Source organism: Thalassophryne amazonica, chromosome 16 (assembly GCF_902500255.1).
Source record: "Thalassophryne amazonica chromosome 16, fThaAma1.1, whole genome shotgun sequence".
Taxonomy (NCBI): domain Eukaryota; kingdom Metazoa; phylum Chordata; class Actinopteri; order Batrachoidiformes; family Batrachoididae; genus Thalassophryne; species Thalassophryne amazonica.
Genome location: NC_047118.1, coordinates 30,433,648 through 30,454,600, shown reverse-complemented (window position 1 = coordinate 30,454,600; position 20,953 = coordinate 30,433,648). Strand labels below are relative to the sequence as shown.

Sequence of the window (20,953 nt, the reverse complement as noted above, 5' to 3'; positions counted from 1 at the left end):
TTGCTGGCTATATTTTTACATTGAGGATGTGATATTTGCCATTGAATCTCCCTAATTTTATGGTGTTCATCTGAGGATCACAGGGATTTCAGTGACAATGACGTGACGTGATTATTGTTGTCCATGAGATGAGCTACTGAATTATGCAGATATGTCTCATTTGTCAGATTATAATTGTAAATATTTTGAATATTGTCGTTATTGCTACTGCTACAATGAAGATAATGATGATGATGGTTAATATGATTATGATTTTTATTGTTGTAGTTCTGGCTTTTATTTTGTCTGTGTGCATGTAAACAGGGTGAGTTTCCAGCTGCTGGCAACGTAATCTACACATTGGATGACACACAGTCTTGCAGGCACACAATAGATGTTCAGAATCACATCACGTCAGCTTTTTTTTTCAAGATGGCGCTGTTGACGCAGCTGCCTGTTACTTCAGCTCTTCTCTCTCTTTTCCTACTTTTGCTATTTTTAATACTTTTTAATGTTGCTTATTTGTTTTTATTCGCAGTAGGTGGTACCCTGTGCAAGTATGCACAAGGGAAACCCACTTTTGGCACTCGTGATTATTTTCATGCTGCTTTCGGCACTTTTTGAGGCAGCACGGGGAAATCCCTTTGTTTCCAGCTTTGGACGTCCCATTGTTTATAGCCGGGATTAGCTGCTTGGACTAAGAGGCTCAATGTACAGTGGGCCGGGCCCCCGCTATGCTGAGCACCCAGATGTACCTGCAGACATTCAGAAGAAATATAGGGGCTGCAGGGGCGGCCGGACAAAGTGGAGAAGGACCTATATTCCATCTGTGGTCATGGGGAATGTAAGATCTCTCTGCATCAAGACCGAGGAGCTAGCAGTGCTAACCCGTTTCCAGAGGCTGTATAAGGACTGCAGTCTGCCCTCCACATGTCTCCAGCAGCCAGCCCTCCAGTCCCTCTGACCCCCCACCTTCTACCCCCTGGTCACCTCCACTGCACCCCAGACCTCATCCCTCCCCCCGCGACTGTATTCAGCACCAACCCACCCCAGCTCACACCCCAGCTGCCCCCTCCCCCTCCTCCCTTTACTGTAACTCCAACCGAGGTGAGAGGCCAGCTCCTGCGGCTGAAGCAGAGGAAGGCAGCAAGACCTGATGGGATCTCCCCGAGGCTGCTGAGGACCTGTGCAGATGAGCTCTGTGAGGTCCTCAGCCACATCTTCAACATGAGCCTCAGCCTGGGGGTGGTCCCCACCCTGTGGAAGATCTCTTGTGTGGTCCCGGTTCCAAAACACTGCACGTCAAGGAACCGGCCCACTACAGACCAGTTGCCCTGACCTCTCACCTCATGAAGACCATGGAACGGCTCATCCTGTCTCACCTCAGCAGAGGGTCACCCCTTTGAGTCTAGTCTGCTTGAGGTTTCTTCCTCAGAGGGAGTTTTTCCTTACCACTGTCACATGTGTTCTTTCTCTGGGGGTTGGTAAGGTTAGGGTTCGTGTTACTTGTGTCAGACAGTCAGAGCACAAACCAAGCATGAAGCTGGAGTCTGCTGGAGCCTACTGGAGGAGATCACTGGACAGCCATTATACCCTGGACATGCTGCCAGACTTTTGAAGGGCTAACACATATAAAGAGACAAACACCTAAACATTCTCACGCACACTTATGGTCAACTTTGGGTCACCAAATCACATAACCTACAGTAGTGTTCAGAATAATAGTAGTACTATGTGACTAAAAAGATTAATCCAGGTTTTGTGTATATTTCTTATTGTTACATGGGAAACAAGGTACCAGTACCAGAGATTCAGTAGATTCTCACAAATCCAACACGACCAAGCATTCATGATATGCACACTCTTAAGGCTATGAAATTGGGCTATTAGTAAAAAAAGTAAACAAGTAGAAAAATTTCGTTGTATAACCACAGTTTTTCATGATTTCTTCACATCTGCGGGGCATTCATTTTGATTGTTTGGAACCAAGATTTTGCTCATTTACTCACGTGCATGGGGTCACTGTCTTGTTGAAACACCCATTTCAAGGGCCCATTTTGACATATCCAAACTGATCCATGATACCTGGTATGTGATATATAGGCCCAACATCATAGTAGGAGAAACATGCCCATATCATGATGCTTGCACCACCATGCTTCATTGTCTTCACTGTGAACTGTGGCTTGAATTCAGAGTTTGGGGGTCGTCTCACAAACTGTCTGCAGCCCTTGGACAGAAAAAGAACAATTTTACTCTCATCAGTCCACAAAATATTCCTCCATTTCTCTTTAGGCCAGTTTATGTGTTCTTTAGCAAATTGTAACCTCTTCTGCACATGTCTTTTATTTAACAGAGGGACTTTGCGGGGGATTCTTGCAAAAAATTAGCTTCACACAGGCGTCTTCTAACTGTCACAGCACTTACAGGTAACTCCAGACTGTCTTTGATCATCCTGGAGCTGCTCAATGGGTGAGCCTTTGCAATTCTGGTTATTCTTCTATCCATTTGGATGGTTGTTTTCCATTTTCTTCCACACGTCTCTGGTTTTTTGTGCATTTTAAAGCATTGGAGATTATTGTAGATGAACAGCCTATAATTTTTTCACCTGTGTATAAGTTTTCCCCTCTCCAATTAACTTTTTAATCAAACTACGCTGTTCTTCTGAACAATGTCTTGAACGTCCCATTTTCCTCAGGCTTTCAAAGAGAAAAACATGTTCAACAGGTGCTGGCTTCATCCTTAAATAGGGGACACCTGATTCACACCTGTTTGTTCCACAAAATTGACAAACTCACTGACTGAATGCCACACTACTATTATTGTGAACACCCCTTTTCTACTTTTTTTTTTTACTAACAGCCCAATTTCATAGCCTTAAGAGTGTGCATATCATGAATGCTTGGGCTTGTTGGATTTGTGAGAATCTACTGAATCTACTGGTACCTTGTTTCCCATGTAACAATAAGAAATATACTCAAAACCTGGATTAATCTTTTTAGTCACATAGCACTACTATTATTCTGAACACTACTGTACATGTCTTTGGAAGTGGCAAAAAGCCAGAGCACACAGAGGGAACCCACACAAACAAACATCGGGAAAACACTCAAATTCCACAAAGAAATTACCAGGTTGGAAGAGAACCTGGAACCTTCTTGCTGTGAAGCAACAGTGCTAACTACTAAGATATCCTTTTGCTCAGTTGATATGGAGCTGACCTTGATATGGACCTACCAATATACAGACTTGGGTTTGAATCCTGCTCATGCTATCTTTGTGTCCTTGGACAAGATACTTAATCTACATTGCCTCAGTCCACCCATCAGTAAACACGTACTGGCCTTGGCTGGGGAAGTAAACTGGCTCAGACTGGTGTCCCATTCAAGTGGTGTCAAAGACTCTCATCTGTTGCGATATAATCTGAAGTTAAGCACTGGCACCAACGGGTCTCAGGGCTTATACAGGACGTAATACTACTTCAATAGTACACCATGTTAAATCTCCTGATGCAATCAAGTGCTCACTCCTTTTCTAATGAGGGACAACAAGTACCCAATGGACATTAGTGAGCCTGCTTTGCTTGAAGCCTGACAACATCACCAAAACACTTTTTTTTTGTAAAATGGCTCCAACATCATTACATCCCCAACATGTCAAGCCTTGGGACTGCTTTGCCTCTTGAGACATTCACCAACACTGATTTTTCACTCAAGTTAAGTTGTATGTAGCAAAAACAGTCATATTGGCATAATAACCGCAACATTAAATAATAAATCTTTTACTGTGGTTTTGATGTTTGGAGAAGAGGTCACAGACATGAAAAATACAAATATAATAAAAAAAATCATTACAGCAGTTCAGAAAAAATCACATAACTGGTATTTGGTTGCAACATCAATTTTTTAGTGTTTGTTTTGCCAACTCGCCATGGTCCACACACTGATAATTAACTAAGTCAGGTGTGTTCATCCAGTTAAGAGCTAGAAAACACCATGCCTGAGTAATCAGTTGTAATGAGCAGGAGGGAAATATGGGAAACATGGAGGGCAGGTCCCCTTCACTACTCAAGTTGGTGACCCATGCAAAAGTTGTTTATCTATCTATCTATTGATCTATCTATTAGGGGTGTAACGATACACAAAAATCACAGTTCGGTACATTTTCGGTACAGTTTTGAACAAAATGCTAAACCTAAATTTGCTTGTTGTTTAAACCAACAATTTATTGTAACATTATAGAAACAGGAAAATAAAATAATCGCAAAGTGCTGCCTGGTAATAAGTTAAATAAAATGTTCTCAAATAACAAATGCATAAAATATTCTACAAAAAAAAAAAATTCCTAGTAAACAGCCTTTAACAAAACCTTTTCACAAGTACGAGGTCTGTCCAAAAAGTATCGGACCTTTTAATTTTTTGCAAAAACCATATGGATTTGAATCACGTGTGATTGCATCAGCCAAGCTTGAAACTTCGTGCGCATGCATGAGTTTTTTCACGCCTGACGGTTGCGTAATTCACCTGTGAGCAGGCTATGTGTGAGCACTGGTCCACCCCTCTCGTCATTTTTTTATTGCGAATAAATGTCTGAACGATTTGGAGCTTTGCTGCATTCTGCATCAATTTTTTTCCAGAAACTGTGAGAGACCTCCAGGTGGACACTGTTCGGAAAATTTCAGGGATGATTTTGTGGGGATTACACAGATTAAGGAGTGTTACTGCCGCTTTAAGGACGGCCCACAACTGCTGAGAGCGCGCCGCGCTCCCAGCGCCGATTGACAGGCTGAATCAACCAGATCATTTCCAACGTGAAGGCTTCCTCCGCTCCTCTTTCCATGACAAAAACTCCTGTAACAGTGAAATGTGCCGTTCATTTCGAAACTGGGAACCGGGACGTCCTCTGACTAGCACAGGAATTGCGGAAGATGTGGACATCAGCACTTTTTCGGCACATTGAGACAGACGTGCGGAGGAATTCCGCGCATCGCGGTGGAGCCGCATGGCGCAAAGCAACGCCGTGATGAAGCCTCACAGGACATGTTCTGGCATGTTCAGGCTCATCCACAATTTCTCGGTTAGTCACACGACTGAAAACCCACCGACAGCCGTCTGAAAGCCATCTCAAAGCCGTCCTGTGAGACCAACACGGAGGTGGTTTTGTCCCGCGCCATGAATGGCACGGTGGCGCATCCGTCCGCTTTTCTTTCCATGAAAAAAACTCCTTTAACAGTGGAATGTGCCGAAAAAGTGCTGATGTCCATGGCTTTTTCCTTTTTTTGTGGAAGTCAGACGACGTCCCGGATCAACAAAGCCTTCACGTTGGAAATGATCTGGTTGATTCAGCTTGTCGATCGGCGCTGGGAGCGTGGCGCGCTCTCAGCAATTGTGGGCCATCCTTAAAGCGGCAGTAACACACCTTAATCTGTGTAATCCCCACAAAATCGTCCCTGAAAGCCATATTAATTTTCTGAACGTGTCCACCTGGAGGTCTCTCACAGTTTCTGGAAAACAATTGATGCAGCAAAGCTCCAAATCGTTCAGACATTTATTCGCAATAAAAAACGACGAGGGGGTGGACCAGTGCTCACACAAAGCCTGCTCACAGGCGAATGACGCAACCGACAGGCGTGAAAAAACTCATGCATGCGCACGAAGGTTCAAGCTTGGCTGATGCAATCACACGTGATTCAAATCCATATGGTTTTTGCAAAAAAATAAAAAGGTCCGATACTTTTTGGACAGACCTCGTAAAGTGCAGCACAACGGTTCCAGCATGAAGCCCTGTTCAATTTTATTCAACCTTCATATTTTTTGCCAGAAAAAATTAACTTGTCCAAAATTGTCACACTCTATAAGGATTTTCTTAAAGAGAATAAATGTTAAAGAATCCCTTTACTTTTGTACAATTTATTTTCTATCTCTTTTTATTTATAATAATACTGTGAATGTTATTGTGGCCTTAACTGTTCGTTTAGTGTTTGTTAATATATCTTTTTAAATCAAGTTTTGAAAACAAAAACATTGTGGGAGTGGCAAAAAAAGTGAGTAAAACACCTTCAAAATATTTAGAACCACAAATAAACTTGATTCTTGGTTTGTTTTGTTTTATTTTGCCATTAAAATTGGCCATCATTTATTAAAATAAAACTTCTCAAGGCCAGGACTTCCAAAGTCTGGGGACTATTTAATCACAGCGCAGCAAATGAGGTCAGTAGGCTGAGTGAGTCCAAGTGAGGAGGATTGTAGATATCCCTCCGCGCAGTGCTTTACAGGCTGCTCCAGGCAGCAGAGGAGGAGGGGGAGACCTGCTGCTGCTCAGTGACAACAGAGACTTTCACTTTCAGTTACCAAACATCAGAAAAGTCTCCAGTAATGCCAGGGAAAATAGTTACATTTGTCGCTTGTTGCTTTTGAGGAATTAAGTCATCAAGAGGGTTTGGAAAGTTGTCAAATTCAGCGAGAAAGTCAACAAATTAGCAACACCGAATGTAAACACACACAACACGAACTCACCCATCCACAGCCCTGTACTGAACGTCCCTACGGCAATGGTTCAATAAAAATACATGTATCGTTACACCCTTTATCTATCTATCTATCTATCTATCTATCTATCTATCTATCTATCTATCTATCTATCTATCTATCTATCTATCTATCTATCTATCTATCTATCTATCTATCTAGGCTGCAAGTTTTTTCTTGTCTGTATTAAACATTTGTGTTCAGTTTTATTTGCATGAATTTGAACAAACATTAATTTGAATAGCTCAGGGTAAAACATGCAAGGAACAGGTTGCACTCTCTGAGCATCCCTTGTAGTTACAGTATATCATGAATGTACCATCTGCAAGGAACTGGAGTAGGGCCAGGTCAATGGGTCGTTTCCAACGTGAATCCTTCTGCAGGGCAATGCCATAGCCAGTCGTCGCAAAGACTTTTCCACTGCCAATGGTCACCAACTTGCACCCCTCATCTTTGCCAGCCATGTAATTAAGTACAGCGGCATCATAGATGAAGGCATCCAGTTTTCTAGGAGGGTGGAGGAAATTACTTTTACTGCTCAATGTTCTGCTGCTTTCTGCTATACTCTTTGTTGGCAAGTACCTACCCTTTTTTCAGGCTGGTGATGGCATCCTCCACCCCCCTCTGGTTGTATCTGACCATGTGGGAGTGCATTTCAGGGTAGTTACTCCTTATGTTACGCTCTGTGCTGCCATTTGGGACTGTACCAAAACGGAATGGAGGGTACTGCTCCTGTGGCTTTTGAAACTGTTGAGAAAGGCAGAAATACAAATAATAACAACAGTTAGTGGGAATTATAGTTTTTAAGCATATTTTACTATAGCAATGGCCAGCATATACAAAAGGCACATACACTTAATTTAATTTAATTTAATTTAATTAGCTTATAATGCGCCAAATCACAGCAAAAGCCATCTCAAGGTGCCTTACATAAAACAAGTCAACATAAAATTGAATAAATAAATAAAAATGAATAAAAAATTCAAATACATAAATAAAAACAGAAGTAAAAGAATAAAACAAAAATAAAAACTATCCATAAGAAAGAGAATAAAAATAGGTTTTGAGTCTTGACTTAAAGGAGACCTGCATTGAAAAAAATGCAGTCAGATTTTTTGAACAAAAAATGGCTAACATTTACACATGAGATCCTTCTGAATGTAGTAAAGTAAATCTGCAAGCCCAGATCTGTCATTCTACGGAGAAATCTTCATTTGAAAATGACAAATTTACAGCTAACATTTAGCCCTCCGCAAATTGTCCCTCTTATCATGGACGCTGCCGAGACGTCACGGACAAGACCCTCTCCCAGCATGCATTGCACCAATTGTAATTTGTGGATTTACGTCAGTTTGCATCTGCACCTTTTTCTTGTCTTATACGGAAGGATCTACTTTTTTAAAACTTCATATTGTCTTGCGGCACGTTTGGTGAGTACACATTTCTTTTATTTGTGCTTGAAAATTATTTTGGGGGACTTTTTCATACGCCCGTTTGATTGAGTGGTGTCGCAATGAAAATCTACTGTCTTTCGCCTCTAGTACCATCGCCGGATATGGAGGCGAGACCCGCAAAGAATCCCAGTCATTAAAAATATATAAACCTCTCTCAGTGTCCATGGAGCTCTGGGGCTCCGATTGCCGAGACGTGCGGTGCTGTGGATTTTGCCGCAAGAAGTCTGTCCTTGCAGCAACAGGTGTACCGGCTGCTTCGCATTAAAACAGCGAGCGTAATCTCAGGACTTGTGCCAAGTGTGCTGCAGCTCCATTCAGTAGACAGAGAGGTGATGCCGGTGTTGTGCACTGCATCTGGCTGCAAAGCCAACACGGGCGGTGTGAGTGGCCTGTTAACAAGCTCGTTAACGAGCCCGCAGACTTAATAAGCGCAGCGGAGGCAGAGAGCGGGAGAGGAAGAACGGTGCCCACTGTCGATGTCGTTGCTGATCTGAGCACACAGATCTGTATCTCACATTCATTGCAGCTTACTTTTGGATGTTGAAACCAGGACGTGTATAAGTAACATTACTAACAGATAAAATCAATTTCAATGCAGGATCGGACTGAAGGCGGGAGCGCGTCGTCTTGTCCCTGACGTCATGGAAATGATACGGCTGTACAAACTGTTTTCACAGAGGGCTAAATTTTAGCTGTAAATTTGTCATTTTTAAATGAAGATTTCTCCGCTGAATTACAAATTTGGGCTTACAGATTTACTTTACTGCATTCACAAGTGTCTTATAAATACATATCAGCTATTTCTTTCTGAAATCTGACCACATTTATTTCAATGCAGGTCTACTTTAAAAATGTCCACAGACTCAGACTGCTTAACGGTCGCAGGAGGACTGTTCCACAGGGTGGGTGCACGATACGAAAAGGCTCTTTGACCTGCTGACTTCCTGCGACCACAAAGCCCGGGCTGGCACGTAGAGTTCCACCAGATCAGCCAGATAAGATGGCGCCAGTCCATGAACAACCTTATAAGTCAATAACAAAACCTTTAAATCTGCTCTCACAGAGAGAGGGAGCCAGTGCAAAGATGCCAAAATGGGTGTGATATGTTCAGACCTTCTGCTACATGTCAGAAGTCTGGCGGCAGCGTTCTGAACCAGCTGAAGACCCCTAATGCTGGACTGTGGTCACCCTGAAAATAGAACATTACAATAATATAGTCTAGAAGAAACAAAAGCATGAATCAGGGTCTCAGCATCAGCCATGGACAGGATGGGGCGGATCCTCGCTATATTTCTCAGATGGAAAAAAGCAGTCCTAGTAACATCCCTGATGTGGAGGTCAAAAGACAACGTGGGATCAAAAATTACCCCAAGGTTCCTCATTTTGTCCGTATGATGTATGACACAGGAACCCAGTCTGAGCGCCAGCTGGTCAAACTGATGCCGATGTCTCGCTGGACCAAGAACCATCATTTCAGTCTTATCAAAGTTTAAAAGTAGTAAGTTACTAGACATCCAACTTCTCACTGATAGAAGACAGTCCTCCAGGGATTTTATGGGAGTGAGATTTCCCGCAGTTATCTGCATGTACAACTGAGTACCATCAGCATAACAATGAAAGGCAATCCCAAAACTCCGCAGTATATGCCCAAGGGGTGCCACATACAGGGAGAAAAGCAAGGGGCCTAAAACCGATCCCTGTGGAACCCCAAATCTCATGTCAGCAAGGTCAGAGGTAGTGCCATTATACAAGACACACTGAGAATGACTGGACAGATATGACATCAACCAGGCAAGGGCACTTCCAGTAATCCCCCAAAAATTCTCCAACCTATAATAATAACCTATAATAACCAAAATATGATGATCCACGGTATCAAACGCAGCACTGAGATCTAACAACACCAAAACCGTAGTGGTGTCTGAGTCCATTGCTCGCAGAAGATCATTCACAACTTTAGTGAGCGCTGTCTCTGTGGAGTGATATTTCCTAAAAGCAGACTGCAGTGGCTCAAAAAGATCATTCTCAGTGAGGTGGTCTATAAGCTGCAGTGAAACTACCTTTTCTAAAATTTTGGAACAGAATGATTGATTTGATATCGGCCTGTAATTTTTCAATACACTAGGGTCAAGATTAGATTTCTTAAGTAATGGTTTAATCATTGCTGATTTAAAACATTTTGGAACAGATCCAGAGGTTAATGACAGATTAATCATTTCCAGCACAGTCGGACCAAGAGTGGGCCACAGGTCCTTAAACAATTTTGTTGGTATGGGATCAAATAAACAGGTTGTGCTTTTTGTAGACGCCACAAGTTTCGTCAGCACGCCCAATGAAATACTATTAAATTCTGTCAATCTAGGTAACACCTCAATGGTAGTGCCCACCTCCATAGCAGGTTTTAATGGCTGGGCCGAGGCATGCTGAGATATGATCAGCCTAATATCTTCTATTTTCTTCTCAAACTAATCCAAGAAATCCTGTGCTGAAAAGGGAGAATGACTAACAGGTGGCTGCCCGTGAATAAGAAATGCAACTGTGTCAAACAAAAACTTTGAGTTCTGTTTGTTTTTACTGATCAAATCAGAGTAATAGGTCCGCTTCGTGGCCAGTAGTGCATGCTTATAATCTAAAATAGCATCCCGCCACACAAGGCGGAACACCTCTAATTTGGAATAACGCCATTTCCGTTCCAAACCTCTAGCCTTCTGCCTGAGGTCACGCAAATAATCATTGAACCAAGGTGACTGTGCCTTAGGAGGGCCGGGTCGGGTCCAGAATGCATTGCTGGAATCCTAAAGCATCCACAATTTGCATAAATGATTTGCTAAGGGGATCAGAGGGCTTATTTATATGAATGTTAAAGTCAGCAATAATCAAAATGTTGTCTGCACTTGTTGACAAACTAGAGATGAATGCACCAAATTAATCTAAGAAGTCAGAATATGGGCCAGGGGGCCTATAAACAGTGACAAAATAACATAGCTGAGCTCCAGTTTTATGACCCTGACAATACTTAGCATCATGGGTGTAACGGAGAGTCAGATGCTCAAAGGAATTATATTTGTGACCCCCAACAGCTAATAAAGAAAACCTAGATTTGTAAATAAAAGCCACACCCCCGCCTTGCTTCACACCACGAGACACGTGACTAAATGTGTACGCTGGTGGACAGGCCTCATTCAGAGGAAAGAGAGTTGTGGGTTTGAGCCAAGTTTCACACAAGCCAATCATATCTAAATGATGATCCATGATTAAATCATTAATCAACAATGATTTCGAGGACAGTGATCTGATGTTGAGACCCAGGGTAAGGACCTCAGTGGGGATGACAGTCTCACTGTTCGGAACCCGGCGAAGCAAGCCCAGGTTCCGAGAGCACCACTCTCGGAACCTTAAAATGAACTTTAAAATGTTTTTAGACGTCTTCACTTTTTTGTTGCATTTTGGTATGTTACACACTTAAATAATTTACATTTCTTAATCTCATCAAGCAACACCATAGTTTTTCTCACCACTGGAGTGAAATTTTCACAAACAGGCAATCGGCACAGTGCCTTATGTAAAAGCCCACACCATCAACTTATCAACAAATCACTAAGGGCCCTTGGGCAAGGCCTTTAATCCCCTATTGCTCCCGGTGTGTAGTGAGCGCCTTGTATGGTGGCACCCTGACATCGGGGTGAATGTGATTCATAATTGTAAAGTGCTTTGAGCATCTGATGTAGATGGAAAAGCACCATATAAATGCAGTCCATTTATCAACTAATGTCAGTGCTCATTCTTTAAAAAATGAAGACAAAATCACCTCAGGAGTGAAATTTGGGACCCCACTGTCACTACAACATCACTTGTGCAATGTTCTATTGTTTAGTTTAAATGTTCAGCGAGCAAAGTAAATAAAAATACTGACAGTATTGCATTTTTCTGACGTGTCTCAATGAAGTCACTTGAGTATGACAGCAACAGTCAAGCTTTAATTTAAAACACAAAAAGCTGGTCGCACCATTCTGGGTTTAGCTAATGTTAGCAAAGATCAACTGCAAAATGTTTTTTGTTTCTTTATTTGACAGATGACAGAACAGATGTAAACATACTAACCAAATATTGTCTGGGTCCTTTAAAAAAACAAAACAAAAACAAAACAATGCATATGTCCCATGACAGAATACTACTACTACTACTACTACTAATAATAATAATAATAATGACTTGGATTTATAGAGCACTTTTCAATATATCCAAAGCACTTTACAAGTTGTGCTATTCATTCACTTGTACGTCAGGATGTGAGGTTCTGCCTGGTTTTGTTTTCATGCTTTTGCTATGTTTGCTTCTGTGTAGTCTTATTCTCTTGTTGGGTTTTTTCCCTGCTTGGGTTTTACTGTCCCTGTCTCTCTTGTTTGTGTCTCCTGTCTCTTGGTAACCTTCCTGTCCTGTGCGCCAATAGCGTTTCTTGTATATTCATCTGTGAACTGTTCTGTGAATTGTTCTGTAATTTATGTTTGTAGCATGGCCCAAGCAGAGGGTCACCCCTTTGAGTCTGGTCTGCTTGAGGTTTCTTCCTCATAGGGAGTTTTTCCTTACCACTGTTGCTCTGGGGGTTGGTAAGGTTAGACCTTACCTGTGTGAAGAGCTTTGAGGCAACTCTGTTGTGATTTGGTGCTATATAAATGAAAATAAATTGGAAAAAAAAAAAAAATTCAGCCTGGGCCACAAACTAAGGTTTTTATCAAACCGAAGGATGCACCTGAAAATGCCAGAGGACTGTGCATTAGGAAGATCACTCAGTTACAGAGACATTACAGAGCACGAGCAGCCTGATTCAAAATCTCCACCACCGGAGTCCACTTCAACTGCAACTTAATATGTGGATCATTTTGAAGCAGTGATGTACTGTTCTGACCCACTGCTTCAGTTCTTTGCTTTGCTGCCTTTCAGAAGCGGCAAATCCGCTTCTCAACCCCTCTCAGAGCCATTAAAATATGTTAATCGTGAGTCATTTTTGTGTGGATTAAAGTCACTAACTGGGACTCCTGTCTTGTTGCATTCAAACAGCTCCAAATGCTGAGCAGCTCTGTGCCGTGCGAGTCACGTTAGAAAGACAGAGTCCGGTCGGATTTAATAACTTCAAAGCGAATCACTGTTTAAATCAAATGACACCACTTTCCAACCATTGTAATACAAACAATAAACTTAAATCGATCAAAAATTTTTTTCCTCCCAAAATGAGATGTTCTGCACTGACGTGCAGCAGCCAGGTGAGCTCAGAGGTATGGAGAGACATTCATGCCAAAATGTCTAAAAAGAAATGCTTTTGACAAAAACTAGAGTATTTTCAAGTGTTCTTTTTGCACTGGAAATTATTTGTTGCTTTTTTTCTATAAGAAAAACTGCCTGGAGGGGAAAATTACCAAAGCTGAAAAATAAAACTCAAGATTTGTACTATGTGTAATGTAATTTTCTTTTTGTTAGAATTGATCTTATAAAATTGGTACCCAAAAAGTATCATTCAGGAACCGGTATAGAAGTGAAGGTATTGAAATTGGTACCGGTATTGAAAGTTTTTGATTGATACCCAGCCCTAGATTAGAGACCTTGCAAGGCTTATGATGAATGTGGCTGTGGAATCCATTAGCATAGCGGAAAAAATTAGTGCAGAAAATCGACTATGGTGATAGTGCTATGTGGCTATGAGACTGTGGCCTGTTTCCACAGATGTGTCCATAAAAATCATAGAGGGATATGCTTTGCAAAACCATGACTACATTGGATGATGTTGAAATTGAGGATGCCCCGCTGGCTGTTCCAGTAATATAAAATATTTTGTGTTTGCTACCTATAACTCGCATGGAATGTCTCAAACCTAAACCTACTTCCAGGCATCTTATATATGCTACTCTGGAACTACCCCTAAATCCAATCAGTCCAATTATCAACCCCCACTGAGGTCCTTAACATAAGAACACTGTCCTCACAATCACTGTCATTAAATGATCTAATTATGGACCACCACTTAGATATTTTTGGGTTATGTGAAACTTGGCTTAAACCTACAGCTGTCCTCACCTTAAATGAGGCCTGACCACTGGCGTACACATTTAGTCACTTCCCTTGTGATATAAAGCAAGGTGGGGGTGTTGCTCTTATTTAGGGTTGAGGTGATGGTCTAGTGGTTAAGCGTTGGGCTTGAGACCAGAGGATCCTTGGCTCAAATCCCAGCCTGACTGGAAAATCACTAAGGCTCTTGGGCAAGGTCCTTAATCCCCTAGTTGCTCCGGTGTGTAGTGAGTGCCTTGTATGGCAGCACCCTGACATCAGGGTGAATGTGAGGCATTACTGTAAAGCACTTTTAGCATTTGATACAGATGGAAAAGCGCTATATAAACACAGTCCATTTACCAGTTATACATCTAGGTTTAGTTTATTAGCTGTTGGAGGATTAAATATAATTTGTTTGAACATCTGATTCTCCGCTCTGCTCATGATGCTATGTATTGCCAAGGTAAAAAGTAAGTCCCTTCGGCTGCTCCCTTGTTTGCACTCGGGGTGGCCACAGTAAGTCCAAGGTGAATTTGCATGTTGAAGTGGCACAGGTTTTACGCCGGATGGCCTTCCTGACACAACTCCACATGACATGGAGAAATGTGGCAGGGGTGGGATTTGAACATGGAACCTTCCACATGGAACCTTCCACACTGAAACCAAGCACACTAACCACTTGGCTACCACCCCTGCCACATGTATTGCCAAGGTCAGAAGAATAAAAATCAGCTGTATTACTTTGTCACTGTATATAGGCCTCCTGGCCCATACTCTATATTCTTGGATGGATTTGATGAGTTTATCTCTAACTTGTCAATGAGTGCAGATAACGTTTTGATTATTGGTGACTTCAACATTCATATAAATAAGTCTTGTGATCCCCTCTGCAAATCATTTATGGAAATTATGGATGTATTAGGATTTCAGCAATGCATTCAGGATTTGACGTACATTAGTGGAAATACCCCAGATTTGGTTCTCACACGTGGTATTGCTGTCACAATTATTGACATCATGCCTCTTTCTTCAGTGGTCTCTGATCACTCACTTATTAGGTTTTCAGTTTCTCTGCAGTGTTTAGTCGAGCAACAACCTTATTTATTATTGCGGTGACAAATCAACTCCTCAACTAAGACTGAACTCAAAGTTAGACTGCCTGATATCTTAGCTTCACATTTGGAAAATGCCCAATCAGTAGACAGTCTTGTGGACAGTTTAAACTTAGTGCTCAAAACTACATTTGACATGATTGCGCCACCTATATTAAAACTACGCCCCCCCCAAAACACAGTCACCTTGGTTCAGTGATTACTTGCATGACCTCAAGCATAAGGCTAGAGGTCTAGAATGAAAATGGCATAGTTCAAAATTAGAAGTATTCCACCTCACGTGGTGTGATGCTATCTTAGACAATAAGCATGCATTACTGGCTATAAAGTGGACGTATTACTCCGATTTGATTTCTTGTTTGACACGGTGGAAGCACTTATTCATGGACAACTACCTGTAGTTTGCTCTGCTTTTACAGCACAAGATTTCTTGGATTACTTTGAGAAGAAAATAGAAGACATTAGCTTAAACATATCCCAGCATCCCTTAACCTACACCCTGCTATGGAGGTGGGCGCCATCACCTGGGTATTACATAGATTTACAGTATTTGATAGTATCTCACTAGGTGTGCTGATTAAACTCGTAACATCTACAAAAAGCACAACCTACTTGTTTGATCCTATACCACTAAAACTGTTTAAGGACCTGTGGCCCACTCTTGGGCTGACTGTGCTGGAAATTATGAATCTCTCATTAACCTTTGCATCTGATCTTAAATTTTCAAATCTGCAGTGATTAAACCATTACTTAAGAAGTCTAATCTTGAGCCTAGTATATTGAAAAACTATAGGCCGATATCAAATCTAAAATTCTCTAAAATTCTGGAAAAGGTGGTTTCATGGCAGCTCGTGGACCACCTTACTGATATTAGACTCTGAGTTCTTTGGGTCTGTCCTGAATCAACGAGACTGTTACAAAAAGGACAGTTTTATTCATTTAATGTGAGCTGTTCGATCTCTTGCTTAAAAAAGTAGAATAAACTTGGAAAACTATATTTTGGCCATTCAGGATCATGTAGACCAATGTTGCTGAAATCACTGCAGTTCCACAATACACATCAACAGGAACTTTTAAATTTGTGATGTGGTTTCGAATTAGTGTTAGCAAGCATCAGCAGCCCATGTGATACTGCTAAGTTTTAATCTTTAGTGTGTTGTAACTTTAAAATCGGCAATCAAAGTCATTGTTTTTGTCCTTAGCTTTTATTCGTTCGATCAGCATTGATTCGTGCAAGTGAATTCATTCCCTTAGTAAATGGTGAATGGTAAATGGACTGCATTTATATAGCGCTTTTCCATCTGCATCAGATGCTCAAAGCACAATAATGCCTCACATTCACCTCGATGTCATAATGCTGCCATAGAAGGTACTCACTACACACCGGGAGCAATAGGGGATTAAAGACCTTGTCCTAGGGCCCTTAGTGATTTTCCAGGGATTTGAACAGAGGATCTTCTTGTCTCAAGCCCAATGTTTTAACCACTAGACCATCACCTCTCCTAGTTAGTTTTAACTTCATTTAGCATGTTAGCAGTTAACGCTAATTTAACATAGCCCTGCAGATCTGTGCGGCTAAAACCCCATGTTTTATTACCCTTACCAAAAAGTAGTATATGCAAGTATGTTTCAAGTATACTTCTAGTTTACTTTTTATATACTTATAAGTACTATTTTTTGGTAAGGGTACACCATAAATCCCTGGAATGACAGATGTTGGCAGCGAAAATTCACTTTGAATTAAACTAGCAGCAGATGTTTTAGAAAGCTGCTAAGCTAATTCACAGCATGTTTTTCATAATAAATGCCTAGACTCTGTTATCCAGTTTTTTCTTCATTCATACACATTAAACATACAAACATCCACATTAAAAACAACGTACAATCACAGCGGTCCAGAAACATTCAATCCAGAAAGTCGTACAATAAACACCATTATCGAAGGCCTAACTAAATTTGCATGCATCAAATAATAATTAACAAGTGCTTCATTGCTCATTCATTCAATAACAAATACAAAAAAAAAAAAAAAAAAAAAAAAAAAATACATCAGATTTTGCTTCATTCACACAGACAGGGTTTTACTGTAACCTTGTCTCTGTTCAGAGTGTTTTAACCCTCTGGGGTCTGAGGGCATCTTCTGGACAGTTCACTCACCTGGCATAAATGTTTTATTATTGCTGTTAACAGCTCTCCCTGCATCCCACAATCAAGTTTTATGTCTTTTTTTCAGGACAACCTGTGCTTTTAGAATATAGATGTTTTTATTGTGTTTATAAGTGTAATAAAGGTTTACAATCAGAAATAAGAAAGGAAAAAAATAAAGCAAAAAATTATTTTCCACACACATTTATTCAAAACACACAGCAAACTATAATAAACAACTGTTTTGACACTTTATAAAGGTAATTTGAGGTCTTGTGTGAAAGACTGTACAACAAAAAGGTTCAAACAATAAACACAAATGCACATTTTGAACAGTATATACAAAATTGTCTATGTGTTTTGTTATTTTGATATGGTAAACAGTGCTTTATGCTGAGAAACCAACAGAGTTATCCAGTAACATTCACATGCAAACTAGTGGAGCAATCCTGATAGTTACACACTCTTTGTTTGAGCACGTGAGATTGTCATCAGAGGCTTTCCATCTCCTCCTGCTTTCACTGATCACTGTGCGTAATGGCACAGGGCACATTGTAATAGTATATACTCACTGGAGCACCCAGGGGGCTATTCAAACGGGCCAACTAGTAACATATCACTCCTGAAAATGATCTTTGGCTTTTCACGTGAGGTAAATCTGCCCTATGATTGGATTTTGGAAAACCATGTGACGGTGAACCAATTCCCATTGGACACTCACATTGCACACGTCATCACACAGCGTCTATGAAGAGTACAAAGATGGCCGATGGCTGGCTTGAAAGTCCGCGGACCACCTAGCGCACAGGCTAGGTGGTCAGCCGGCTAAGGATGCTAACAGGCTCCGTATAATGATAGCAAGGATCCATAACTACCGTGTCAAACAGTTAATCATGAGACTGGCAATCGAGCACTCTCCTCTGATGTACCAAGGATGACATATCCACATTTTTTTGGACTTTCCTGCAGAGATTGTGAGGCGCCGTCAGCTGTTTGAAGATTCAAGGAAGAAGCTGAAAGCTGCGGGCCATCGCACAGGTTTCATTTATCCAGCTCGCCTGCGGGTTACCCATTGCAATGTAACATCCACATTCAACACACCGGATGAGGGGAAGAGTTTTGTGGATGGCCTGTTGACTGGTGAACAACATTGAAGAGAACTTTGGTATGGGACACTGTTGGTCTGGTTCAGCCTCCATCTGGTCCTCGCACACTTAGCACTTTTATGGCCAAAGTGAATGGACATTTGAGGTAATTTAACATTTGATTTTATACAAGGTATGTTTTGAATTTAAGTATGACAGGATGAACCTCTTTTACAGTTTTAATTCATGTTGTAGTGCCTTAAAATAAGTTTAAGTTAAAAAAAGGTGTTTTAATTTAAATGCTACGTTTTTGGGAGGTGTACACTTAAGGAAGTGGTTATTTTTGTGTTTTAACAGCTTAGTAGGTTCCATTACTGAGTACTGTTAGAAGTACTCCCTTAGACAGATGTTAGGCTGGGGTTTTTTGCCCTGCTTTGTTTGGGGCAGTGGGCAGGGGGGAGGGAAGGGGGCTATGTATTTTCTGTTTTTCTGTGTGTTTATTTCTTGTATGGAGCACTAAACTTGTTCACTTATCAGAGAATAATTACCATAGTCTTTGATGACAACGGTTAATAAGAAGGACAGAGGGGTTAATATGGTCAGCTGGAATGTGAGAGGCCTGGGTAATCATATTAAGAGGGCTAAGGTTTTTGCACACTTAAAATCTCTGTGTTCTGATGTTACCTTTCTACAGGAAACCCATATTAGACCATGTGAACAGGCACGTTTAAGATGCAGCTGGGCAGGACAAATATTTCAGTCAACTTTTTCAAGTAAGGCACGAGGAGTAGCCATTGTAATAAAGAAAAACATTCCTTTTGAACATATTAGTACAATTAATGATGTTAATGGTAGATTTTTGATTGTAATCGGTAGACTTTATTCCATGCATGTTACTTTAGTAAACATTTACGGCGATGGATGATGCGGGTTTTTTCGGAGAGTCTTTAACAAAATTCCTGACTTTGCAAATACTAATCTGATAATGGCAGGGGATTACAGTGTGGTTCTTGACTGGCACTTAGACTGATCCTCCAGAAAACAATCCACACCATCAAACGCTTCAATAGCCTTAAATAGTCTGATTTCTTCAACTAACTTAGTGGACATCTGGCGCTTACAACACCCCACAGACCGGGACTACTCATTTTTTTTGTAAATTACATAATTCTTACTCCCGCATCGACCTGTTTTTACTTGATTCTAAACTCTTACTGAATGTTATTGACAGCAAATATCAAAACATTCTGATCTCAGAACACGCACCTACTAGCATTGTTTTTGATTTTAATATACCGGAATGTGGCTCAACATGGAGGTTACAACCATATTTACTCAATGATGCAAATTTTTGTAAATATCTGTCAGGTAAAATTGATGAATTTTTGCTCACTAATGATACTCTGGACACATCAGATTATATTCTATGGGAGACTTTTAAGGTGGTTTTGAGGGGATATATAATTTCATATGAGGGCTTGCAAAGGAAAATGAGAAACTCATGATTGAGGGAAATTGATGAAAAAATATCAGCATTGGAAATACTTTATAGACAAAATAATAACAATCTTACATTACAAGAAATCCTCAATCTTAAATATGAATATAACACAGTTTTAACAAGACAAGTAAGTGACCAGATGTCTCGTTTACGGGTGTGCTATTTTGAGCTTGGTGACAAGCCTCACACTCTATTAGCTCGTCAACTTTGAGGTCAACAAAATAGTAGAGCAATACATAGGATTAAATCGACTAAGGGAGATAATATCACACTTCCAAAGTCAATAAATAAATGTTTTGCAGATTTTTACAAGGAGCTGTATAGATCAAAAGCACAGGGGAATGTGGAATCCTGGCTTAAGAATGTTCCCATTCCAAAATTGGACGATGCTTCACGTGAGGCTTTAAACCAACCACTGACCGTAAAGGAGGTTTTTGACTCCATAAAATCATTCTCTACAGCAAAGGCACCCAGACTCGACGGGTTTGGGGCAGAATTTGATAAAAAATTTACTGGATAGATATCAACACTCCTGCTTAGAATGTTCTCTCACTCTGTGGAGACAAGAGCACTTCCTCCTACTCTATATAATGCAAACATAGCCCTTATACTCAAGCCTGATAGAGATGAGACTAACCCAGCCTCTTACCGTCCAATATCAATGCTCAACCTGGACTGTAAGATTTTCACTAAAATACTTGCTAGTAGATTACATTTATGTATAGAATCCCTTGTACACAAGGACCAAACCGGGTTCATCCCTAATAGATATTCATTTTTTAACACTAGAAGGGTTTTAAATATTACATATTATAAGTACCCACCCAAATCAAAACAAGCAATTTTATATTTGGATGCGGAAAAGGCATTTGATCACGTGGAGTGGGGATATCTGTTCAGGGTACTTGAGAGATTTGAGCTGGAGGAAACTTTTGTTTCCTGGGTTCAATTAGCTTATCTACACCCCGCTGCGTCAGTTGTCACTAATCAAGATAGATCAAAAGTGTTTTTATTGGAAAGAGGTACGCGTCAGGGGTGCCCACTTTCACCCTTATTATTTGCTCTGGCCACTGAACCCCTGGTCATCAGCATCAGAGAAAACTTAGAC

The 20,953-nt window shown here is 40.9% G+C and overlaps 1 protein-coding gene across 1 annotated transcript in view; it reads right to left on the bottom strand.

The window, feature by feature from the left end:
- grin2ca (glutamate receptor, ionotropic, N-methyl D-aspartate 2Ca) overlaps positions 1-20,953 on the bottom strand; it is a 432,253-nt gene that overhangs the window by 80,066 nt on the left and 331,234 nt on the right. The window contains exons 10-11 of the mRNA XM_034190478.1: positions 7,093-7,253; positions 6,826-7,013 (exon numbers count right to left, since the gene is read on the bottom strand). Coding sequence (XP_034046369.1) covers positions 6,826-7,013; positions 7,093-7,253 — 349 coding nt within the window. The remainder of the gene's footprint in view (positions 1-6,825; positions 7,014-7,092; positions 7,254-20,953) is intronic.